Consider the following 27062-nt stretch of genomic DNA (forward strand, 5'->3'; position numbering starts at 1 on the left):
GAGAAACCAGCGCTTGTGATTTATAAGTGAAATAAGAATTGAACCCAATTCTAAGCCCCCAATGGTTTTTTGCATTACTGCCCGCAGTCTCCAAAATCTTCATCCAGATATCAAGTATTGTATTGTAGAATAGAAACAGAAACGACTTTGTTTTGACTTGTTCTATACTATTATATAATAATCAATTACATAATTTAAAGACATGCTAATGTAATTTGTTGATTTTGTTTTGCTTTCTTTTTTTTTAAATATAATATATATAAACATTTCTTGTTAACAGGTGTGTGTTTGTTGTTATGTGTTTTTAGTTGCTTTTTGTAAAATACATAATTATAATAATATTTAATAGTTGTAATCATATTTTCTCGTATATAATAATAACTTTTGCGCCTAACAACTAATAATATTCAAATTTAATTTTCTTTCTTTATTTTAGGTTTTTGTTTTTGCTTTTATTTCTTATTATTGTTGTTTGTTTCCTCCTCTTCTTTCTCTCATAATTGTATTTTTTGTTTTTCTTTAATTTGTATTTGGGTTGTTTCTTGTTTTTGTTATTTATTTAAATTAAAAATTTATTCACTAACCAGCGCCATCTCTCGCGCCGTGGGCGTGGCCAGCGTCTGACCGAGCGCCGAGGCAGCCGAAACAGCACTGCTCAAGCCATCATCGTCATCTCCCGTTCCTGTTCCCGTTCGCGCCGTCGCATTGATAGCGACAGCGGCTGCCTTTTTGCGCTCCAATTCCCGATCCTGATCCCGATTCTGATCAGCATCAGTATCATCATCATCATCATTATTTTCATCACAATTACTGCGCTCGACCTGGTCGTCGGCATTCTCTTGCGCCTCATCGGCAAAGGACACTTCGGTTGGACTGTTATTGCTATCACCATTGGGCGTCAGCTCGTGCTGATTATTATTGGCTTTGTCTTCACTGGCGGATTTATTGTTATCACTATCAGCATCGCCTTTTGGCGATGACGCTGAAGCTGGCGCTCCCGTTGCTGTTGCTGTTGTCTCCTCCTCGGGTATGTCCTCGATAAGGCTACGATTGCCGGAGCTGGCAGCCGATGGACTGCGTGGCGGCGCTTCAGCCTCCATCTCGGCGACCTTGCGCAACAGCACGGGATCAGAGGCACGCAGCGAACTCTCAGAGCCACCGACGCCCTCACCACTGGGCCGCAGCACCAGATAAAGCAATATGTCCGAAAGTGAAATGATGCCAATGACTTTGCGGTGCTCATCGACTACCACCAGACGATGCACCTCAGCGCGAACGATTCGCTCCATTATCGTGTACAGCGATTCATCCAAATTGCACTTTTGCACACCCTCGAACCACTCGTTGCGATGCTCGTTCGCCTTGCGCAGCGAGATATCGAGATCGTTGTAGGTTTTCTCGGCGGCGAGATTCTACAAAAATTGGAAAATTCATTAACTAAATGATTCTTCTTCCAAGTTCAAGGAATACTCACAATCACATCAAACTTGGCATAAATGTCTACGAGTCGTCCCTCGCTATCGACAAGAGGCAGAGCCGAGACACGACGCTCCACAAACTTCTTGAGCGCTGTGATAATGCTTGTGGTCTCGTCGGCTGTCTCGATGTTGTCGTAGGTGCCAATCTTCAGGTCGCGCAAACTCTTTTGCATATATGCGGGCTTTGGTAATTCATTAATCTGTAATCGAGCATGATAGTGATATAGCTCACATCTTTCATTTAAGTGCATTTCAACTTACATATAAAAACAGGAACCTCAGTATGCGTTTATGTGTCAATATGTACAGGACATTGCCAGTCGCTGGATCAATCACCGGTAGTCGATGGATGCGACTGTGTATGAGAATTTTAATGGCATCGTAGAGGGAAGCGTCTGGCCCGATGCTGACCAATGGCATAACCTGGTTATGCAGCACACCTATAAAAAGATGTACTCAGATTTAATATACATGTGTTTGGCTAAATTGATTTATTTTTTTTTTCTAACTTACTGCGCCACGTATCCAGTTTGTGCTCCTCCAGCTGTTCCATAGACGCATTGGGTGACTTATAATACATTTGCAAGATCTTGATAAAGTCCGTTATGGTTAGCATGCCCACGAACTGTTGCTTCTCCGAGTCCCAGAGTGGCGCTGCACGAACACCATTATAGACCAGCGCATAGAAGGCTTTCTTCACCAGCAGTTGAGTGTCAAAGACGACCAGTTTGGCGGAGGTGGGTATCAGATCATAACACTTGTGAAAACGAAAGAACTTCACAAAGATCTGTGAGTCGTCCTCCTCTGCAAGTAGAGAATAAACAATCGAAATATTTTGTTAATCAGTCGCTAATAAATGTAAATTGAGATTTCGAAAGAGATCAATAAATCAGTTGATCAGAAATATGTACCGGGCCCAGCGCCTTTATTGAGCAACTGGGCAAGCAGTCGCTTCCATGCCTCAGATATTTGCTCAAACTCCTTGATGCTCTCCAAGGGATAGTAGAGGACATCGGTGGGTCGACCGCTGCCGCCGAGCACCAAGCGGCCCGCATGATTTGAATAGAAGTGCAACTGTAACATGCGTTTGATTGATTCCCGATGAAATTGGAATGGGGTTAAGGCAAAGGGGGGATGTGAGAATCAATCACCACTACGTTTCACCATTAGCTCTGACACTCTGATAGTCAGTGGATGCTGTCAATTAACTGGCACACACTCGATTCTATTTCAGGCCGCTAATTGAACAACTAATTAAGCCAGTATCAAGGCTTACAGTGACATAACAGCGGCTTAACAGCGACTGCGACGTTAACAGCAGCGCGCCCCTCGACGCGCTTCTCACTGTTACGCAGCGATAAACAAAACGACAACTGCAGCGCACTAACTAAATATTTATTCTATTTATTATTCAATTTGTTTTTCAATTTGAGGCAATCAAAAAAATCAACAAAAACCACAGCAACGTTGACTATAAATTGTTCTCCTTTTCATTTATTTGTTATGTTCTTTTTTTTTCTCGACGCGCGCGCTTTGTCTGCATTTCAATAAATTACATTTAGACATTTTAATTAACATAAATTTAGCGTAGAAATAAAAGTGTGTGGCGAGAATAGGAAAGAGGCAAACAAATAGAGGAACCGAAAATAGTTTATAAATTTATTCAGTCATAAATATATTCAACAATTTGGGTACAAGCACAAGCGACAATTGCCCCCAACATCAGAAATGGCAAACCGAGCATTGCACGGAGAGAAAGACAGAGAGAGAGAGAGGAGAGAGTGAGAGCGAGGCGACAATCTATGAAAACCAATTAATACTATACCAAATACAAAAGGCGGTACTGAAAAAAGGGTGTTAATCAAATACATGCCAAGTTACACCCAAAGATTATGGGCCCTCGTCAACTGTCAGAAAATAACAAATGCAATATTCACAATAATGTTTTCACATTGTCTAAGCGCTTACGAAAATTAGCTAAGCACTTGTGCCAAGAAATTAATTAAATTCTCATAGGCGGCACACGTTTAGAATATATCACACAAAACAAAAAACAAAAACAGTGGTACAATATATTATAATTTCTGACTTGAGTATTTGGAAAAACTATGTGACAAACATTGAAATATGCAAATGTATCATAAACAAACTAATTCCCTTGACACTACATTCGGATTTGTTGGCAAAAATGTATTTCTTTTCAATCTCTTCCTGGGCAAAAATATCAATAATTCACATTCATATATCTAATACTTTTGTATATAAAGATTTTCACATTTTCTTCATAATAATTTCAGCTCCTACACATTTTTTAAACAAATTATTCGCTGTCCGCGATGACAAAGCTGCCAAAAAATAAGGAAAGAGAAATTTAAAAAAATGCGAAGGCTAAAATGGATATTGAAATATACACGCTTTTATTTGAAAGTAGTTAAAATAATTAGCCAACTGCCCTAAAAAGCAGTGGAGTGTTGTTGCCAAGGCATATTTATCAAAAAAACAGCAGTAAGTCTTTAATCGGTCAGATAAAATTTAAAAAATAAAAAACAATAACAAAGAGGCAGCAGATTGAAAAAAGGTGAAGGTCCCCCCACCATTCACACACGCAACACAAATTGGTGTGTGTGCGTGTGTGTGTGTGTGTGTATATCTATTTCTTAGGTCTTATTGTTTTGGTTTAGTAATTGTTGTTGTCTCTCTGATTAGTGGCTTTTTATTTGCTTGTTTTTTATTTTTCGTTTTTCTTGAGTTGCCTCTGCACAAGTTAATTAAAATGCTTTTGAGTTTTTTTTTCTTTTTCCGTTTATAGTTGTTGTTGCTGTTGAATTTGTTGTATTTGCTTTTATTTTGCACAATTGCAAAGCAATTTTAATTGTGGTTTTGTTGCAAATTGGCGTCGCGGCGCCTCGATCGAATATATATGTATATATAGTATTTAGTTAGTGAACGAATATATTCATTCGTACGATATATATTCGTTTTCGTTTAAGTAATTCGTTCTTTTGTTCTTTGAATTCTTCACCAATGACTAATGTCTTCGATTTGGAAGGCGTTAGAACACGAAGAGGGCCGGGGGGTGAGGAGGAGCGCGGTAGACCTTCAATTGCACTTTGAATTGTTTGAGTTATGGATACTCTTCGCGCAACGCGAGGTGAGTGGAAAAAACTATTATATTTTTTTTTTTGGTTGTCTCGGCGGCGCTTTTCTTAATTTTCTATTTTGTTTGTCGCCCGTCTAAACGTTTCGAGATTTTATCATAAACTGATCCTCTAGTCTGTTTCTGTTTTTGTATTTTCTCTGATTTCCCACTCGGTCGGAAAAGCGAAAAGATTTTCGTTAAAGCGCAAAACAAAATACAACAAAACACTAATACAAATACAATACAAGAACGAAAAGATATATTGAATATATGTGTATGTGTATGTGTAGAATCGAGAGAAACGCGTACGTATAAGTGTATTTAAAATCAATTTCTAAATTACTCGTATCTCAGCAGCCGAAATAAACAACTCAAAAAAATCAGCGGAACCAAACGATCCACCGATCAGGAGAACTATCATATTGAATATGACGTTAATGATGTTCATGAAATGCCTCAAATTGGCAACTAAATGCAACTGAGAAACGTTGAGTGCCAACGAGAGAGAGAGAGAGAGAGAGAGTGCGAGAAGAGAAAGGTTGAAAAATATAAATCATTGTGGCTTGTACTTGGAACTTATAATTAGCCTCAAAGAAACCAAAACAAGGAGGTGTGTTCGATGTTTACGTCAAATAGTTACGCATCATTATTGGGACCCTACCCAAAGTTTACGATTCTCACGAGCGGAAAAGGGAGGGAAGATAGCGTTTTATAGCCAAACAGTATATAATGTTCTTGTCGTTGGGCGCCTACGCAAATTCTCTATTCTTAATCCCTCTAATATATGATGTTGATTAAATTAAATGGCGACATTTGTGTATATTACTTTTTTGAGGTTTCTATACGCTACATATGGCACATCCTAAATCGTCGTGTGCCCAAAGACTCACAGCGGAAAAAAAAGTGTCAGCTTCTTGGCAAGCTGCCAAAAAAGTTGCCTGCTAATTTATTTGCAACAAAATTCGCATTTGTTTCTCAGAACGCCCCATGGGAATAAAAGTTTACTTACCGAAATCGGATAGATTGACTTTCTCGAGGAAAGGATCGGCAACAGGTAACTGAAAAGAGATGAAAATACGAAATTGTCATAAATATTCATATATTTTCAGTGTGTATTAATGTAAATTATTCTAAAATGTAAAATAGTATTTTAGGACTTGCAATAAAAAGTAAGTCATTTGATACAATGCTTAGCTATTCAACAGTCGCAATTATAGCACTTATCTGTTTATTAAATTAGATGCAAGCACACAAACTTGGTGATAAATAAGTTAAATATAACTATCTATTAAGTGCTTAAACAAATATCACAAAATTACACTCGTCTAACAGAGTTTTCAAGGTCCCACTGGGAACCTAAAATTGTATTTTGTACATTCATTTAGGTCAAGCGACAATTGTCACGTTTCCATATCAAGAGTGTAATTTAGCTAATACATTTATGCATCTGGAAATATACGTTGTATATATATTATATATACGTGCATATAGTATAGTATATAGTACGTACTTAGATACATGTGTTGGAAAAGTACGTAAACAGTTCTCTGAGGCGTAATCGCTTAATCATAAAATTGCCGACGCAATCACAGATAAAAGAATGCAAACTTCAATGAAATATTTATGGGTGTCCCTCTCACGCTCCCTCTCTTTCTCGATCTTTGGTTTGTATATAGAGAATATATACATAAATATATACAGTACATAAAAAATAATAGCATCGAAATTAGCATTGAAATGTGCAATTGTGGAACAAGTAGCAACAATCGCAAATGCCATAGACAAACAGACAAATTGAACAATTGCAATCTCAGTAAACAATTCGCCCTGATAGAAAAGAGATACGATTGACAGAGTGAGAGGCAGCGGGAGAGAGAGCTTATTCCAACTGCTGCTCTCTAGCGAACTTGCTCTCTCTCTCTCTCGCTGTCACGCTGTAACAGCTAAAATTGACCAAATGGGACAGTCGTCAAGGCAAATGAACCGACAATGAGTGCGAAAGCTGTTAGGCAAAATAAGGTAAATGCAAGATAAATGAAATTGCATTGTCGCAAAAGCTAAAAGCTCTCTCTTCCTCTCTCATTCACATTCACACACACACACACACACACGCACACACTCGAGACTTACGCTAATTTTTCGACCAGCATGCTGCTGCTGCCGTTTCCATTGCTCGATCTGCTCAACACTGTAGTCGCTGCGACGTCGCAACAAAAGACACTGATGCACCGGTGGCGCGGGTGACGAGTGGCGCAGGGGGGAATTGTGGGCGCTGTGACTGTGAGTGTGGTGGCTGCTGCGTCGCTGATAGACAAGCGACTGTTGCAGTCCAGCTGAGCCCAGCTCAATGGGGACTGTTGTTGTTGTTGCCGTTGCTGCTGTTGCTGGTGAATGACCCGCGTTTAAACGTTTGCCCGGTACGAGACCATTGGCAATGTTGTTGCTATTGTTACTGCGCATTTGTTTTTGTTGTTGCTGCTGCTGTTGTTGCTGTTGTAGTAGCTGCTGCTGCTGCTGCTGCTGTTGACTATTATTACTACTCGTTATTGCTGTTGTCTTGCGACGTAGCAGCACTGCCGGCATAGCAGCACTCAAAGTTGCTGACAATTTTCTGCAATCTTTTTGCTTTGTTTTTTATTGTTTTGCTTGCGCCATTGTTGCTGTTGTTGATGCTATTGTTGCTGGACCCGATGCTGTCATCGCGTCTGCTTACGTGCTGCGAATGATGTTGACCGTCTACAAAATCAGCGAGATTCGCGCTATTCAGCAGCTGATAGTTGGCACTGGCCGTGGGCCCGTTGTTTGACATCAGCGTAGGCAGATGACTGTAACACTTCTTTCGGTTGAGTGGCGAATTGCTGAGAGAGCGCGCCTTACGCGCAACCTTCGCATGCAGACTGTCATAACTGATGTTCTCCCTGTATCTCTCTTTATCGCTTTTGTTGGCGCTCTTCTTGATGTTGTTATTGCTGTCATTATCGGGTAGATTTGGGTCAAAGCGCACGCTTAATTTGTTGTTTTTCTGATGATTTTGTGGTAATTTGGCCTCTGTTTGAGCCTGAGCTTTAGCTTGAGCTTCAGCTTGTGCTTGGACCTGGGCAGCGACTGCAGCGGCTGACGGCAGAACGCCAATGCGCGGCGCGCTCGACTCGAAGGCGGAATAACGACGACGATACATGTGCAAGCACCAAGACGAACGCACTCTTTAATTACTAAGTACACACACTTAAGTATGTGGTATATATAGAATTACACACACACTCACACACACACTATACACGCATGCGCATGCACTGATAAACACTTTTGCCTTGTAATGAACAATGCGTAGATGTTGAATTTGCAATCGCCTGCTTTGCGTTTTGCTATTCTCTTCACTGTTGCTGCTGCTTCTGTTCCTGTTCCGGGCACGTCTGCGCGCTCCCAAATGTAAACGTAAACTGGTTAACAGTTTTGTTGAGCGTCACCGCCGCCATATGATCGTCACATGTGTGTGCGGCGAGTGCTAAAGCTTAAGCAAACTCAATACACATACACATACATACAATAAATAAACACTCGGCGAAAGAGAGTCCAATCTATTTGGCGTATCGAAGTGTAAACACTCTACGGAAAAACATTGCGATAGCATCGCTCACACAGCAAGAACACTTTCAAATTCTGCGTACTAAATGAAAACAACTTTTGACATTTGAGCGTTACAAACTGCATTAGCACGAAGCATATACTCAGCTGTTTGCAAGTGTATTCGGAAACCAAAAAAATCATGGCGCTCGTTTGTTCGCATTCTTGAAGATTCTTCATAAAACAAACAGAGGGAGCAAGCGAGAGAGAGTGAGTACAAATACAAGAAGAGAGCGAAGAGAGTGCAGCACACCCACAAGTAGGATAAGCTGCGCCATTACAGAGCGCACTCAGTGAGTGAAAAGCTTCTTGTGTAAGTTTATTCGGAGAGAAAGAGGGAGATAGAGAGGGAGGCCTGATAAACAAAATAAACTATGCCATAGATTGCCCCATGGACTCCTCTATTGAGTGTCGAGCAGACAGAGCAGAGATGAATTCAAATTGAAATTGCTTAAGCATTAGGCAATGAAACGTGAATTATGTGAAATGTACGCGCTAATTAATCATCATCAGCCAAAGAATACATACATTCATTCTTCAGTCACCCACTCGATTATATGGGTAATAACGCGGGGCTTTCACCGCAGCTGACGTCAGGAATAAGCCAACAGTCGGCGTGAGAGCAATATTATTCTTGACATGTGAGCGTAAAATATTGTGTACTTGCATGTGATAAACAGACGCATACACACACAAACGCGTGTAGTAGTAAGAGTACATAGTATTTAATAGTAATGATAAAAACCAGTTCCGCCTTAATGACCACATTGCGGAGTGTGAAAAAATTGTAAACAACTCAAAACACTGTAAGAACGTTTTTTAGCCAACTAAGTTGACCTTGCGTTTACGTCAACAACAAAGTGCTCATAGATAAAGCTAAGGTTGATGACAAAATACAACCAATTTGAGAGTTATCAGCTATCAGCTATTTATTGTGAACTCTGACTAATTCAATTAATCAAGGAAAACCACAACAATCATTAGCTTGCAAAAAATAAAGGCATGGCATCAAATACAGAAATATTCACTGATTCAAAGCTGTTGAACTTTTGCGAGGCCAAAAAACGTTGCATACTTGTGGGCTGCGAGTAAAAATCGAGAACCCCTAAGCAGCTTACATAAAAATAAAAAGCTTAAGGCAGGCGCAACGCCGCAACAAGTGCAAGTAAAGTTGTAGTTGTGGCCTTGAATAGAAATTATGGTAGTGCATGCAGAAAATGATTTAAAAGGAAAAAGTATGGGTGGTAAGAGAAGGATGAAGGGGCACGTAAGTAGCTGCTGCTTCAAGTCATTCGTCAATGTCAAGAGGGTGAAAGAAAACCGCAGCGCTGAACTAAAGGAGAATTCCCCCTATATTTATGCTGTATCTTATTCTTAAATTGGGTAATTTTGATAGATTAATTCGATTACTCACCCCTCTGGAGTCTCTGAATAGTATAGCTGCATGATGTGGATCGAGGGTGCCATCCCCTCGAAAGCTTCGACCAGCAGCACCAACTGAAGCGCGTCGTTTCTCCAAGTCAGCGGAAGCACGTCGCATATGAGCACCTAACAAGTAAAGATGTTAAGAAACAAGTTAGTAACAATTTGTACTTAAAGATATATAATATATAAAAGGTATAAAGTTGTATTATAATTAAAGCAGAAGCACAGCAAGTACCAAAATATTGTTTAGAGACCCAGTTTACCTTCTTTAACAATGCGATCATAGATCTTATAGGTGGCACCGCAATCATCCAAAATGCGATTCGGTCTGCTGAGTGTGTTCACGTCCAAACTCTTGGAACGTGTACGGAAATTCTCTTGCGGATCATTCTGTGGCGAGGTGCAAACACTCTGGGCATCGTGATGTTTACGCGGCCAGACGTGAATCTTCTTGCCAAAGTGCTTCAACATCTCCTGAATGGAGTGATGATGATGGTGATGGTGCTTATTCTTGTGTCCCTCTTTGTGCGGTGACTGACCGTGGGCAGCATGGCCACCATCTGGGCCAGACTCGTCAACACTGAGACTTTTGGCAAATGATGCATTATCGAAACGATGACGCACAAAGGGACCGCCAGAGGGCATGGGAATGCAGCCGCTATCAGTGCTATTCATCGACTGACGCGATCCTCCCATGCTGTAATCATCCAGAGAAGTTGCAGCAGCGTTGACCCGATTAAATATGGATATGGCAGTGGGTCGCTCGCTGCTGCGCTGTTGTCCGCTGGCGCCTGTATGTGTGAAATACTGATGATCTGCCTGACTCTCGTAGATGTCGTCGAGATCGTGTGGAAAATATCCGCCCGATGGTTGCGGCGGCGGTGAACCAAAATCGGGAGCGCCGCGACGCATGCTCTGTAAGGAATTGCGTTGGTTAGCAACGTTGTCTGATCGAACAGATCCTGAATATACACCACAGCACTAATGATTCACCAAAAGTGTGATCAAAGAGAAGATTCTGGACTAGTTGACAAACGTTTGATCGTGATATCAATTGCAAATATGATATTTGACAGGTTATTAATATAGGATGCGATAGAGATGGAAAAAATCTACTACAAGAAAAGGACTAATCGATAACAGTTAAATCGAGATTACTATCGAATGATGATAGATATTTAAAGTGAACGAACTTATCGACAATAGATACGATTTACTTGATAATATAGGATAAAAAAGTTGATTAAGAAATGTAAAGAATATACACAAATGTTTTTAAGAGATCTGGCAATTATAGAGATATCATTTGAAATATTATTACTTTCAAATGATGATAATTGAAAGTCTTTCTTTAGATGAAATCTCGGTACAGATTGAATATTACTATCGAATAGAGATGGGAAGAATCTTTGGTATCGATTCAATTAAAGAGATTCGAGTGCTGTAGGGTATATGCAGGGTATATAAATCTCTGCTTACGCCATAAATAGCCGGACTGTGAGATCGTTCGAGGAAACTGCGCTTCGAGGATGGCGTGCGCTTCAAGCTGCTGCTGATGCCAGAGCCGTTGGTGTAGCAGCTGTCATAGGAGTTACGTGGGCCGCAGCTGGTGCCACTTTGTCCACCCGTTGCCTGATGATGTGTGGGCGAGTTGTTGTAGTGATGATTGGCCAGAGATTTGAGGGCATCCGGCACAGCTTGTGGCTGCGAGTGTCGCTCTGTCTGCCACTGTGCATAGGCGCTGCCTGTTACGCCGCCCATCGTCGAGTTGTTTGAGTTGTTGGAGTTGCTGCTGGAGCTACTTGAGGAGTCCACACTGTACAGGTGATGACTCTGCAGCGAGGATGAAGGTTCATTGTTGCTGCCATAGCCATAGACGTTTCTGCTGTTGTTGTGTTGCGACCAGCTGTCAGCGCTGCTGCCGCCGCCGCTCAGCTGCTTCTCGACGGCGTGTTGCCGATAGAGATGGGAAATTCCATGCATTGCGACGCCGTTGTCGTTGTTTTGTTGTTATTGTTGTTTTTGTTGTTACACACTTTTGAAACAAGTGCTCTTTGTGTTTGTTGATATTGTTATTGTTGTTGTTGTTGTCAATTGCAGCTACCGCGTTTGTCAATGTATATATGCATATACTTAAATGTCTTAAATGTAGTAATTGTATTTGTGTGTCACTATTTTCACTCTCTTTCTTGCCCTTGCTTTGGGGTTTCTCTTTGCTAAAGTCACATAATCCTTGTAGTACTGTAAAACGAAAAGCACATAAGTTGTCGTCGTTGTTGTTGTTGCTTGCACTTGCACTTGTCAAAGCTTTGTTGTGCTTTTTTGCTCTCTATCGCTTTGAAAACCGTCGTCGTAGTAGCCGCTGCAAGTTGAATGCACTCAAATTAAGTCAAAGCTGCAGACGACGTCGCCGTCGACGTCGATGCCAGCGGTAACGGCTGCCGTGTGTGCTTATGCGTATGCGTGTGTGTTTTGTTTTGTTTTTTGTTTGCCGCGTTATTATTTTTATAAGTACAAGTGCATACAAATGCATGTATACATGTTTACGAGCATGTATTTTTAAACACTTTTGTCATTATTTGCGCAAGATATTAACATTCGCAAATTCTGTTGGAAACAGCAGCAACGGGTGCGAGTGCAACAGACATAACTAACATTTGCCTATGCTGTTAAGTGACTTAACAGAGGGAACGAGCGCAGGCAACGCAGTCTGTCATTGACAGAGCGCAGCGACTGCGCGAAACATGCACTTGAATAAGTTCACCACCCACATGGCCAAGTGTCAATGCGCGAATGGCTTTTATTATATTTTTTATTTCATTTTATTTTTCGTTGTATAGTATTGCGGCAGCTGCTGCTCTGCTCTGCTTGTGGTTGCTGCTGTGGCCGGTATTGTTGCGAATTCTCTATGTACACACAGAAAAAAAAATCAATTGCTTGCGACATTTTAGTCACATGATCCTCGTGCATTAAATAAATTTCCCAACTCGCGATGACTTTGTCACCTGAACACAAAAACGATAACGACAAACTTGTCGCCTGCTCACACTCTAGGCTCAAAGCACTGTTCAAAGTCCCCGTTGATCAGCAAAACGATTGTAAAATGCAATAACACAAATATATGTACATATATACTTATACATATTTATGTACATGTCAAACAAATACTCTTTGCATAAAGCTGATAATAGCTTCTTCGTAGGCTTGCATTTAAATAAACTTTATCGTTGTGTAAAAAACAAATAACACGAAAGAGAGAAACGACCAGAATCAGAATCAGCAAGCAGCGAGCAGCAAGCAGTGAAGCAAGCAAAAGTTCTATTTATATTTTTATTTTTATCAAAAACGCCACTAACACACGTCGAAAGACAAGAGCGAATAAAGTGCCAAGCGAGAGGCAGAGTCAATTACTTATGTATAAGAAATAGACGAAGGTAATTGATAAATAAAAATGGAAATGAAAGAAAGGTTGAACCACACACAATATGAAATTACGATTATTGATTATAGAGTTTTTGAGAGGCGCTCGAAAGCTGATTAAATATGTTTGCGCAATCGACCGAGCGTAGGGCTCAATTGAGGTTAAGTTGCACCTATTCCATTCCCGCCCTCTCTCTATGAAACCACAATTCGTCTTGTCCATAAATGTAATCAAAATTTGTGTAAATTAAATGCGAAATATTGAGACACAAGAGAGCACATATATATATACTATATGTATATGGATACGATACGCACACAAACACAACCGTTTGCCTAAAAATGCCAACACAGACTGAGACCGAGAATGAAATGAAAAAGAAGACAAATATGCACGTGCAATGTGTAAACAAGTGATAGAGAGCAACATAAGCTGCGAGAGAGCGCCAGAGAGTCGCGTGGGAGAGTAAAAGACATCATAACATTCTGATGTCTGATGCTGCCGCTGTCACTTAACAGAGGGCTGTTAACCGTTCAATAGTGAAATATTGTTGCGGCTTAGTTACTGTTGTTGTGTCCATCAGTGTAATGAAGAGTACTTCATTAGAGAAATGACCTTGGGCGCATGCAATTGAACAGCAATTTCCCATGCGGTTTTGCACTCAGAACACTCGGAACAACATTAGCGCGATGGGGAAATGCGCCAACGAGACGCATTAAATCTTTAGGGGGTTGCTACCCCTTCTACCTGAAAATACTTTGCGAATTTTTCAAAGTCAACAAAAAAGAAAAAGAAAGAGAGAGAGAGAGAGAGAGACGCCACAAAGTATTCAAACGACAGGAACGTGACCTGCTCCACGAAATGAATCAAATGAAAGTGAAAATTCTGAAAGAGTAGCATCCACATGGACAACGCATGCGTGCTATGAAAGTGAAAGTATATAAACGGCAATATACTATATATATGCATGTATTATACATACTAAGTGTAGTATATTGGCTTGTTATGGTAGTAGAACGACAAGGAATGGAAATCAAACTGCGCATTTAGGTCAAGTTTGTGAAGTGCTACTACGAGTATATTCAAAACTTGTCACATTATTATTGGCGGCAACGACCAAATTAGTAGCTGATAAGCGCTTATCAAAAGTCGCAGTCTGTGACAGACCCCCACTAGACATTAGCACTTGTCGTAGAGCTGAGATGTCAGACCTCACAGACCCCCAGAAATGGCGATAACAGAGGCAAGCGAGGGGGGACTATGAAAGGTACTCATTGTTGTTATTTGGGCTCAAGTTATCAACGAATTGATTGCGGTACACCCGAACTATAAATAACAGTTAAAAGTGTTTACGTATTTCATTTTCTGTTTTTGTTTTACTTCTTTTCCAGCTTGCTTACGGATTATATCTATTCAAAAATTCAGAGGTAAGCATATTTTTGTGTAGTAGTAGATTGTTTTTATTTGCATTGTGGATATTTCGGTGCGGTGACAACTTGAAACCACTAAAATGCCGCTTAGCTGGCAGTTTGTAGTTTAAGTTGCGCCCCAGAAGCAGCATTCACCTTGAACGTGATTGGGAATCGGATATGTAAGTGTAAGTATTTTGCTATTCTGATATTTAGTTTTGTTTTGGGGTTTTTGGTTAGTTTCTCGACCCCCTGCGTCATGCATTGAACATGCGCCCAACAGTCGCCGCCACTTGGCTATAAAACTGAATCGAAAAAGTCCAGCAAAAACTTGCTTAGCTCTGCAAATTGTTTTAGTTTCTTCGGATAGAGAGAGAACACTCCAATTACGCTGACCATTTTGTTTGTGTGTTAAATATGTGCACAAATATATATTGTTATAGTCGAATTTGAAAACAAATATGTCCCGATTTTGTGAGTTCGATGACGCAGCGCTGAAGTCGAGAAATGCGATAACTTTTATTACATTTCGACTGTGATTATCACAGTGTGGTATTTTTGAAATGCGACATTTAATATTCGAGAAAATCGATATGTGAAAAATGTAACAAAAACAATAATAAAAAGTCGCTGACCTCTGCCCTCAAACTGACCCCACAACGACAATTCTCAACTGCAGATAGCCTTCAAAGCAAACTTTGAACTTTCCACTCGCTCGAATTTTCATGGCATACGCGTCGTATACTTGTCGTAGTCCAGCACCTGCACTGTGACCTTGGCGTTGCAAGGGGCGTTGCAAGGGTTGTCCTAAAGGTTCAGGCTAAAGGTACAAGCCCATAAAACTGTCATTACAATCTTGCATTTTGCAGTCGTTTTAATGATATACTACGCAAGCTTGTCAGTTTAATATGCGACTTGTAGTAGGCGTTTGCTTTCTCCCTCCCTCTTTCTCTCTCTCTCTCTTTCTCTGTGTGGTTGTTTCCGCATCGTTGGAGGCGTGCAATTAGACAAATGCATAAATGCGACCGGAAGCGAGTAGAGAGACAATAAGACAGACAGCCGGACTTTTTGGCGTATTTCATTTTCTGTTGTATTTTGTTAATTAGTTGCGAGTTTAGAGGGAGGAGAGTGGGGGAGGCAGTAGAACAAAAGAAGGAAACCTTCAGGGAGATGCGTTTGCAATTTGCAACGAAAAAGTCATTGAAGATGTTTTATGCAATATTTTTGTTCAATTGCTGTTGCTGTTGTTGTGCAGTTTTTGACTCGTTGCCAATTCGTAATGTTCACAAAGATTGATGATCATCGGGTGCAGGCAACTGTTATATGAAAGTCATTAGCACTCATTGGCTAATGGGCTGCTATATTAATTGTCATACTACAGATTAAGGGAAAAACAAATGAGTTGATGTCCCTGCCTTACTCACTGCTGTTTACACAAATTCGAATTGAAATAATTGAATTTAATCAATTGATCGGCGACCGGTTTGACAAGCCCTCAATACTTGGCTTTCATGCCAAGCGTTCATTATGGGGAAGTAACAACATTGACACACGATAAACAATATAGTATAAATCAATAAGTTGAAGAAACTCTCTCTCTCTCTCTGGGGGGATAAAGAAGCAAATTTAGCGAAGACACGCACCTTTTTGTTCTACTACTGTTAACTCATCATCGCATGATTCATTTAGTGCATTTCACAAAGTGCTTTCCGAAAAGTGCATAAAAACGCGAGACCTTTGGGAACCCGCATTGGATGATTATTCATCAGAAAACAACAAGTTGTTTCCCCTTTCTTATATAACGGCCAAGACTACATCTATTTGGATTAGCAGTCGGACCGGCAACATTTGCATTGAAAATGTGCCGGCTGCGTTTTGTTTCTCGGTAAATATACTCGAGATACTGTGGCTACTCAACACACTTGAGTTGAGCTTCCTCGGGGCGACACAATTCATTTAATGGGTTCGCTTTTCTGTTTGCACTTCTAATGGAACGCGACATCTTGACTTCAAAAATTTGTGTAATTGTTGTTGTTGGCTTGTTTATGAAAACTACACGTCTTCAAAAGAGGGGCACGACTTTAATATATATATTTGTTTTTTTTGTTATTGTTGAACACGTCATGCGACAGAAAAACTTAACTACTTACAAATTTGACATAGTCTCGTGGGTTTTGCTATATCTATATCTACAAACTTTACGTCGTTCGTAGTATCAAAGGCGCCATAATAAATGCGATTCACGCGCCGTTATTCGTTAGACTTTTTTTGTTTTGCACCCGAGACCCAACAAAGAAATTGCCAACCTGCTGACATTAAGAAACCGATTTATCAACAAAATTATGCGAGTTAAGAATCTATCATAGAAGCAAGACAGCGCAATAATGTGTAAGCAAAAGCTACTGGAGGAAAAATTCGTAGCTTAGATACACTTTGCAAAGGTCAACAAAAACACATTTGCGGTAGAGAAAGATCTATTCAACTGTTAGTTAATGGTTTATGCTAAGAATACATTCCTTTGAAGAATGTTTCAGCGAGTCACAGAAAATGTTACACAACAAGCATAGCTTAATATTGGAAATAAGCTTTGTTCGCTTTATTGTTTATACCCGCTACCCATAGGGTAGAAGGGTATTATAACTTTGTGCCGGCAGGAAATGTATGTAACAGGTAGAACGAGGCATCTCCGACCCTATAAAGTATATATATTCTTGATCAGCGTCAACAGCCGAGACGATATAGCCATGTCCGTCTCGGCTGTCTCATAGACTTTAGGAGATAGAGCTATAAATTTGGTTTGTGGAAGTTATTAAAGAAATACTTTTGTATGGGCAAAAACGCTTCCTTATTAGGGGTCTTAGTTGCTTTGGCTGACAATCTGGTATATTTTACCGTCTATGGTATATTTTGAATGGTATAGTATATCGATATACCAAATATACCATTTGGTATATTTTAGTATTTTTAGTATTTTCGGTATATTTTGATACCGCAATATTTTGGCTTTATTAAAAATGGGTATCTCACAGTCGAACACACTCGACTGTAACTTTCTTACTTGTTTTATTTGTTGTTCCACGTGTTGGTAAGAATGAGGTAAGAACAGGATAATAGGGGCACACGCACTGTCCTTAGCTTGGCTAATTTATTATGTCCTTAGCACATAAGTCGACAGGATGTACTATATATTCGTATATAGTATACGTGTGTGTTATGCTCCTACAATGTTTCAGAGACTACGCGCCATTGACGTCAATGGAAATTTATGTAAATGAGCCCAACGTATTTTGTAGTTTTATTTGAGAGCCTCGAGAGGAGATACGATGATTGTAGATTTGTAGTACTTGTATTATTTGTATTACGTGGGTGCTAATTAGATTTGATGTGTTTTCACATTCGCCTCGTGGGCGTTGTTGACAGTTATTGAACTTGGAAATTGCAATCACAACAAAGAAGATCGTACTAATAGCTGCGAGGAGTGGGATAATGAAGATAGTAGAGGGCACGAGCTATTAGCAAATTACTAAGCAAATATTTTTTTTCTATTTTCTGTTCTTTCTATTTCATCTTTTTTCTCGTTTCGTTTCGTTTTCATTTCAAGAACGCCGCCTGTCAACATATTCATCAGCAACAAACAAAAGGCGAACAGCAGCCAAGGGAAATGGAAATACATTCTTCACACACACACACACACACCCAAACTCATTAAAAGCATGTCAAATGAAAGCGACAGAGCAGGAACCTTCATGAGAGTAATGATTGTGATATGTCCTGCAGGCGGGCATTGCAATGTCTGCGCATTCAAACGGAAATCGCAATTTAACGGTACAAAAATCTTTAAAGAAAAAAGGTTCAACATCTTAAGTATACATATAAGATATAAAGATTGTTTATACGTTTGTAAATACAGTAAAAACAAAACGGAATCACGGGTCGTGGGTTAAGGTTGAGCAAACTCCGACAGCTATGGGAATTTGCTTAAAAGATTGCAATAAACGTTTTTATAGCTGTCATCTAGATTCCAGTTATCGTTCACCCAAGGTCAAGCTATAGTATAATTTACCGCAAGTTTCACAGCGGTCAGTTTGTACTCTGCTCCCTTGTAAATGACAATAAAATTTAAGTAAAATTTCGGTTTTAAATTTCCACACAACTTTAATTTAGCAAATCATCTAGAAATTTTGTTTAATTATTCAGCAAAGCAAAGTCACATACAATCACACATCAATTACCCTTTCCGGTTTTTTCAATGTCCCACACCCTCAGATATTTTCCACATTTTGCCAGGCGTTAGGTTAATTAATTTGTTGTGCTTTTGTTACAATAGTAGAAAACGACGACGTCGACGTATGTAAAGAACTTGTGGGCAACTAGAATTTATTTGCTTGACGATAAACAAACAAATAAAGTCAACATTACCAGGTTGTAAGTATTATAAATGCTGTCGTTATCAGGAAACAACAATAGCAACAAGAAGACGTGGCATTGCATCTGGCAGAATGAGGGATATACGATATATAAACAGAATGTGTGTGAGTGTGTGTGTTTGGTTTATACTCGTTTAATAGCTCAACAAGCAGCGCTGTGCAAATGTATTTCACGACACTCTTCGGCAAAATACGAGCACTTACTCTATCAAACACACACATATCTATATTCTATACTTCATACACAAATATACACATATCAATATCATATTGACATTAGAATTGCCAATTGCCGTTAGAGAATCGCTCGGTTCTGCTTTACCTATTCAAATGTGTCGAGCGATAAAAATAAAGCAAATGCTGTGTTGACCAACCCCAATGTGGACAATTCTTTTGCGTTTTCTACTAGGTTAATGGTGTTCAAGGTTAGGCACTATATTGGATCCATTCAACATATACTCCCCTAAACACACACATGACACATCAAATCGTGCATGCTAATTAACGCCTCTGAAAGTGGGTGTGTGTGTTTGCTTTGCTCTGTTGCTTCCTTTATATTCCATATACAGATATGCCCATTTATATACTATATATATATATTCTATATCTGAATAAACCGTATCACTTGGTTGCGTGTCGAAATTTGCAAAGTGCATATTAAGTATACGCTGTTTTGTTTTTGTATTTAATTTATGGGGCGATTGGTTTGAGAATTGTCTAAAAGTCACGTTCACACGTTCAAAATCGGTAGAAAACAATTGAAACTTTCAGGATGTGTTCTTGTTTAAGTAGACTGACTATGCTTACAAAGTTTGTGGTCTATTAAAGTTAAGTTATGAAATTCGATTCTTTTTGTTTTCATTTTTTCTATAGGCAATCTTTAATTTTGTGAGCTTATTGCGTTTAATTAAAAAAGAAAATATCTATCTTATCTTCAGTGATATGTACGGGTCCCTCACTTGGCAATACTTTTAATTGCCACCGTTTAACGTCGCCTGTTTGGCATTGTCGAGTAAGTAAAAGGAGAAGGAAAAAGTATCTCTATAAGCTCATTTACTGTATGTGATGCTTCGCATTCGCATTGTTTGTCCCCCCCATCCCCCCCATCCCTATTAACAATTATATGGCTCTTGTCTTGGTCGTTGTTCTTGATGTTCTTGCTGTTGTATGCTGGCTTATTGTTCGTTTAATCGCTGGCAAAGTTTCAGTTGGCTACCGAGGTTGTCACATGACACAGGATTAAGTTGCGAAAGGCCAAAACAGCTCAAGGACATTCGACTTTTCTTACTCGTTCGTGTGCATGTTGTTTACGACTTTTAATTGGGCGTGGTCAGGCTGAAACTGACGTCGATGTCGACACACAGACGACACCAGAATGAGGGAGAGACTGTGACAGAAGCTCGTTAAGAGACTTGAAGAGACTCGAGAGTGAAAAGCGAGGAAAGGGAATACAAAAGCAGAAGCAGCCAGGGACCGCCTGGAGTGTCTTTGTGGCATGCGATGCTTAAAGAATGGGGGAAAAAAAATAAATAGAAGAGAAATATATAATACGTAAATCGTGGGACAGAAGAGAAGATAATTTGCCACTAAATATGATACTATTTCATATACCTTTTTAGCGACTATTTTCTTCAGCTTAGACCAGAGTTAACAATAACAAGTTTATGCGTAGCATATCATAAACTTGTGTAGCCCCAACTTAGACACCCTGTATGTTAAGTACAGTATTAAATTTATGCAGTTAGCAACACAACAGTGAAGCGTGTTGCAATTAAGGCAATCATCACGGTAACAAGATTAATAACAATAATGAAAAAAACAGCAAACAGCAGATATGAACAATATTTATGTTGTTCGGAATATAATTGAACAGAAATTTAATTGCCGTTTTAAGTAAGTTCCTTCACTTGACCCAATTCTCAGTCGACCCCAGAGAGAGACGACAATCAGCACAAAATCATGCGGTGAGTATTGTTTTTCTAATCTTTCGAAACAACAATCGAGACAATCAAAAACTACAAAATCAACGATCGGAAAACTACAATCGGACATAAAAATGCAACGTCAAATGTGACTCCAAAAAAAGAATTTGATTGATGATCAAAGAGCGTGTTGAATAAATTTGTGAACCTCACCGAGAGTTATCCAAAACTGGTATTCCATAGATTATACTAGATAAATATGACATAATTTCAAATGCAGCTGAGGAAAATACTAGAAAACTTTCGAGAGTAGAGACAAAGGTTTAACGAACCCTTTCAACTAGCTTTCTGTTGATCTATTCGAAGTCAGAAAACTGAAAAGTTTTCAAAACAAACAAAAACTGGTTTCTCTTCAAAGTTATCGCATAGTATTTTATCTATAATATATCTATAAGTATCTCAGCTTTTACGCAGTTTCAAAAATGTTGCTGCGATTTATGCAGCGCAAGTGTTAAAATAATTTCGCATCGTAAATTAGCTGAGATAAATTATAAATAGTTGCATGCAGCAAGTGTCGCGACGCTATTCGAGGGAATAGAATAGAATATGAAGGTCAGTTTGGATTGTATATATTTAATGATGTCTCGATAAAATAACGAGTTTGTCATGAAATTTTAACAAATTGAATTAAACTCCATGAAATGTTTGTGGCATGCAACGTTTAAGTCAGTCTAATTGCTTCTAAAGATGTTACATAAGAATAAGCTAAAGATTAAAACGAGTTACATAAAAGGAATATGCTAACTTTTTAATGACTGTTTATTATGGTTGCAAAGCTGTTAGCAGCCCTTAAAAGTATCGCAGCTTCCTAATCCGAAACGTATCAAGAGAATTTAACATATGGCACGGCTCAAGTTGAAGGTCTCCGCTTCGTTAAGAAAACACCTCGAAGCTGTTAGATAATATTCTGCACTCCCTTCCCTAACACTTCCGATACATTTACACATACGCAAACTTCGTTTCAGTATATTTTTTTTTGCGTCGCAAATGAAATTTTTGTACCTCCAGCCGGCGATTATTTTCTGCTGGAGTGTTGCCGCATTGCACAGATTGCCCAGAGGCTGTTGTTGTTCTTCTTCTTCTGTTCTTTTTAGTCTCTTTTGCCGGTCCAAAAAACGTAGAGTAACCAACCTAAAGAGCAGAAGAGAAAACGAAAATAAAGCACGCGACCAAAGCGAAATGCTGAGCGCAATAGAAGAATTTACGCTGCGCAATTTCTTTGACGTGTTTTTTGTTTTCATTCGTCTTGTTTTCTCTTTTTTCCTTCGTTCTCAGCTTCCTCCACCGTCAAAATATTTTCAATCCCTGATTCTTATTGTTCTTATACCCTGCACGCATTCAAACTGGTTAACAACGAGGTCGAACTTTGCAAGTGAAAGAAGAATGGAATGCAGGGTGTGTCATAGTCGAGCAGCATCGCATGTGGCGTTCACACTTGTTTTTGTGCGTTGTTGTTTTTTTCGGAGCCGGCTTGGGCAATTCATGATGTTTTGTTATTTTGTGTGGCATAAACAAAACAAGAGCATTGTCAGTGTGTGAGCATAAATTTTAATTAAATTAGCTCTGAAAATTTAATTAAATTTTTTATGTATGTTATGCGTTCTACGCTGCTGATGTTGTGAAAGATATAAACACTCATAATACAAAAAAAAAAACTAACACATAAAATCCAAATCTATTTTAATCAGTATAAATAACCCCTGCGAAAATAACAAAAGTGAAACTTATGGCGTTCTAGTTATAATCTCATATAGTTGTATTGTTTATAGATTCCTCGGGGTGTTTTCGTATGTATGTATGTATAGAATGCTATGTAGAACTGACCTATTCCAAGCGCATTTCAATTGCCAGACAGACATACAAATGTGTCGCAATTTAGTATTTATAAAGCTGATGATTGTAATAGTGTGTAAATCATATCAGCGACAGCCTCTGTCCCCACTTCAATATAATGCTGTGCAATTATTAATAGTTGCGGGATTATCACTTTTTTTTTGCGTTTAGATGAGCTAACAACTGGGGGGAGCATCTTATCAGTGCAAGAGTTCTAGATTATTGCAAACTACAAGTAATTGAAAGAGATTAGAGTTTAAAACATATTTCTATATTTCATTTTTGCAATTTTTAGACTTTTAATTGCTCACTTAAATAAGATTAATTGGTTCTTCTTAATGATATTGACTTGTGCTAATGACGCCACTAAAAACTGCCTATAGACGGACTTTTGCTTTTTTCTATAAATGAAAACAAGCTAAAAGCAACTAGTTCCACTTGCCACAATCAAGAATATTTCTCTCATATATTCCTATATATGTATATATACTTATATACTTGGAAGATCACTTGCTCGCACTTTGGCCAAATCAAAAACAGAAATTTTAACTGCAGCTTTTGCGTCACAGATGTCGGCAAAAGTCATATAAATCAAATCAATTTTGTGTCTTTTTCGTTCTCTAATTATATAAACAACAATAAAATGAAATCAAGTGGCCGCGGCACTAAAACCGACAAAATAACAGAATCTTTTGCCGGGTGTTGGCGCAAAATGTCGATTTTATTTTTATAAAAATAATATTTTATCACATGGTTACTCGCACGGCAAAGACACGATTCGATTTTCAAAGCAAAAACGACGTTGAGCGAATATATATATATATTTCTTTTTATTTTTTCGATGTGCAGCTTTAACCGCAATAATTAACGAAATTAAATTTTGTTTATTTTAAGACTTGCGCAATTGTGCAGTGTCTTATATTTATATATACACATTTTTTTTTGTAATGTCTGTTGTTTTGCGAGTTTTTGAATTTCATTTATAAATTTGGTGCTGAAATTTCCTCTTCATTTGTGTTGCACTTTTCACACAACTTTCCACAATAATGTTTAATGGATTTTCCACTTCACGCACTCAGATATATATAATGCATACAATATAAACTGTGTGTAGTTTGTTTGCTTTGTTTATTAACTATAAAATGCCAGATTAAAATGCTCGCTCATGCATATTTATAGCAAAAGGCAAGAAAAAATCCAAATATGTATTTTGTGTATTTTTGTTCGAAAACCGCTTTAGAAAATCCAGTTTGTAAGTTAAACGTTTTCTTTGTTTGAAACAACGTTAAACTTACTAATTATGATTGAAAATATTTCTAAAGTTATTATTAAATGCTTTCGGTATTTTTGTTTTGCTTTGTTTTTCTTTTTCTTAATGAACGATGTGCTAAACCTTTTGTCGAATGAATTAGTATTGCTTATATTATGTGCTGATGATTCAAAAAGTGCCTCGAAGTTTGTTCAAGTAATTTCATTAATGCACAAAAAATTCACGTGGCGCTGTTAACGTCTGTCGCGGCCGGCGCTTCAAAATTAACTGAAAGGCGACAACGTAGCCGCCATGTGGCCAACCCAGTCCGATATACTTCTGAGTGATTGTATGCGTGTGTGTATTAGTGTAAGAGTGTGCGGAGAGCGCTAGTATATACATACAGATGCAGTTGTATATACGGTATCAGCTTGCAATTGTGTGCGAGTGCCAAACCGGCGCAAAGCATATACGCTAGACTCACAGTATACAAGTGTGTGTGCGTGAGTATATGTAACAGCAGAAAAAAGGTGAGCACAACAAAAATCAAGCTAGCGAGCGCAAAGCGAACATAGAAAGCCAAAAAGTACTCTGTTAGATAAGCTGTTTGGCCAAGTAGGCGTGGTCGCGTCGCTGTTAAGCATGTTTTGACTAATCTTCCCCTTTTGTATTTGGTTTGTAGTTTGTAGTTGTGCCTCTGTTATGAACTTAAACGACCTTTGCTGTTAACTAACAGCGCTGCGTAGCCTTCTACTGCTGACTAACTGCTTATACTCAATACATACATACATACATTGTATTCACGCACTTTCCAGAAAGCGAAAAGTGTTGGCGGGTGTGGTTCTCCGCTTGTCAACATGTAAGAACATCCATATGTACACTTCTATGTATTAAAGTATGTGTAAGCAGACTTACAAGTGTTATGGTACATATAGCATTTCATCAAAGGTGGCTGCTCTTTGTGTTGTTCCGCATTGTTGTTGTTTACAATTTGTATGACATTGTTGCTGCTGTGTTTTGCATTCACTCAAATTATAAGACATATTTACATTATTGCGATTCTAGTGGCTATTCTTATTTGTGTGAGCTGCGTCACGTAGGCAGCAGAGGTTAGCAGTCAGCCTCAGCAGCACCACCAAAAAGCGCCCTTAACATTGTCTATGGTCTGCTGCTCTTGCTCTCATTCTCGCGCGTTCGCTCTCTCTCTCTCTATTTGCTACTGGTCTTTTCTAGTTTAACAGAGTAAGATATGCTCCACGAACGTGTGCATGTGTGTGAGTGTGGGGCGGCTTAACAGACTTTCGCTTATGAATGGGTTATGACAGAAAATAAACAACAACAGCTCACACCTACACTTACACATACACAAGCACATCTTTCGCGTCAACAACGTCTGGCTGCCTTCAAAATCAATGTCGGTTAATTGTCGTGGGTTGCGAATTATGTACGAGTATTTGAGCTTTTGCTTTTTAAAAGTCAACAATGCGGGATAGTAGTGTCTTTACACAGACTCTCTCAGTCATTCACTCACTCACACACATTTGTAAGTAGACGTGCCTCTCATCACCCGCCTGTCCACCCCTTCTAAATTAAACGCTCTGCACATGCTTTAAGATTACGTCATGGCCAGACACTTGATATGAAGCCGGCGACGAATAATAACAAAACAACATACAAAACCAAAGGCTTAAAAAGTAGAAAAAAAAAGTGCACAACAAAAACAAAGTTCCAGCGAACGAAGTCTGTGCATGCGAAGCGAAGAGTGGGGAGTTAAGAGTAAAGAGGGTATGCAAGAGCGAGAACAAACCAGGTGCTGGTTGTTTTTCTGTTATTCTTTGCATGACATTGAAAATGCAACCACCAGGAGCCACAATAACAACTGCAGTCTGTACATAAACAAGTCTCGGCTTCGGCAACGAAAAAAAGCTTTCAAGGTCAACCAAAGGGTAAACATACAGGCGAAGACCAAAAATGCAGCAACAGTTAGTTTTGTTGAAACGCATTCGCACTCGCTCTCTACCCTCGCTCTTTGCTCTCGCATTGTTTTCGTGCTGGGCGCAATGGCGTGTGCATTAAAGTATGTGTGTGTCTCTCTCTCTCTCACTCACCCACTCAGTCACTTGTTATTGTTATGTTGCGGCTTGTGTGGGGGGGAGTCGCTTGTATTTCTATGTTGATCTCTTGTATGCCGTTATCGCAATAAGAACACGAATATGACAACTGGGGCTTCATGCTCTCCCTCTTTCTTCCCTTCACCATTCTTGCGCCCAGCATGTATACAAGTTGTTTTTAATTCATCAGAATGTTGTTTTTGTTTACGACTTGGCGCGCTCGTAATTGTTATGAGTGATTGTTGCATATTCTATATTTATACAGTTGTCTGCTGTTAGAATGTGTGCAACTATAATTGTGGTTCAACTATATACACTTCATACATACATATTGAAATCAGAAAAGCTCATGTAGTGCTAATATAATATATCAGAATCAGCAGTGAACCCAACGATAATACAAAACAGCATTATTATTATCCCAACTCGCATTTTACACATGTAAAAATGTAAAATGCATGACAAACAAGTAAAGCAAAGCTAAACATAAAAACTGTTTATCTGCTGTTAACCACCTTTGGATACTTCTGCCCCCGTGCCCCGCCCCAACGACGCGCCCACTTCACACACAGCTACTCAAACTTCAGGTTTTACACATCGTTTAGTCATTTTGATTTTGTTTTTACTTATTTTTTTCAACATTCGTATTCGTCTTTTGCTTATTTTCGCGGTTTGTTTGTTTGCTTTACTTTGCGTTGTTTGTTTTATATACTGCACACATACATACATGTATGTATACGCGCCAGTATGTGTGTTGTTGTTTTAATTTTCAAAGTCAAGGTTAATTTGGTTTTCATGGTTTGCATAAGTCGCGATTTAATACGAAATTTAAACAAAAAATAATATAAATTGCTGTAAGTTGAATCTAAATGTTAATTAAACATGTAATTAACATGTACCTGGCACTTGCTGTTTAACTTCTGCTGCATTAATTCAGTAAATAGTATGCAAAAAATTGTGTACT

General features: G+C 39.0%; 1 protein-coding gene and 1 long non-coding RNA gene across 3 annotated transcripts in view; both read right to left on the reverse strand.

Moving 5' to 3' along the window:
* Positions 1-146: 146 nt before the first annotated feature.
* The window catches only part of LOC133836128 (uncharacterized), a 59794-nt gene continuing 32878 nt past the window's right edge, over positions 147-27062 (reverse strand). Inside the window, 6 exon segments of the mRNA XM_062266448.1 lie at positions 147-1412; positions 1475-1678; positions 1740-1918; positions 1992-2282; positions 5627-5675; positions 9656-9789. Of these exon segments, the coding sequence (XP_062122432.1) occupies positions 573-1412; positions 1475-1678; positions 1740-1918; positions 1992-2282; positions 5627-5675; positions 9656-9789 (1697 nt within the window). The 3' untranslated portion in view covers positions 147-572.
* Positions 11841-27058, reverse strand: LOC133836132 (uncharacterized). Of its 2 annotated transcripts, none has more exons than XR_009893681.1 (2): positions 24132-27058; positions 11841-12028 (listed from the first exon to the last, which is right to left on the reverse strand). It is a non-coding gene; the product is annotated as an uncharacterized LOC133836132 (long non-coding RNA). The 2 variants fall into 2 exon arrangements; XR_009893680.1 differs by lacking the exon at positions 24132-27058 and adding an exon at positions 13405-15112.

Source organism: Drosophila sulfurigaster, chromosome 2R (assembly GCF_023558435.1).
Source record: "Drosophila sulfurigaster albostrigata strain 15112-1811.04 chromosome 2R, ASM2355843v2, whole genome shotgun sequence".
Lineage (NCBI taxonomy): Eukaryota > Metazoa > Arthropoda > Insecta > Diptera > Drosophilidae > Drosophila > Drosophila sulfurigaster.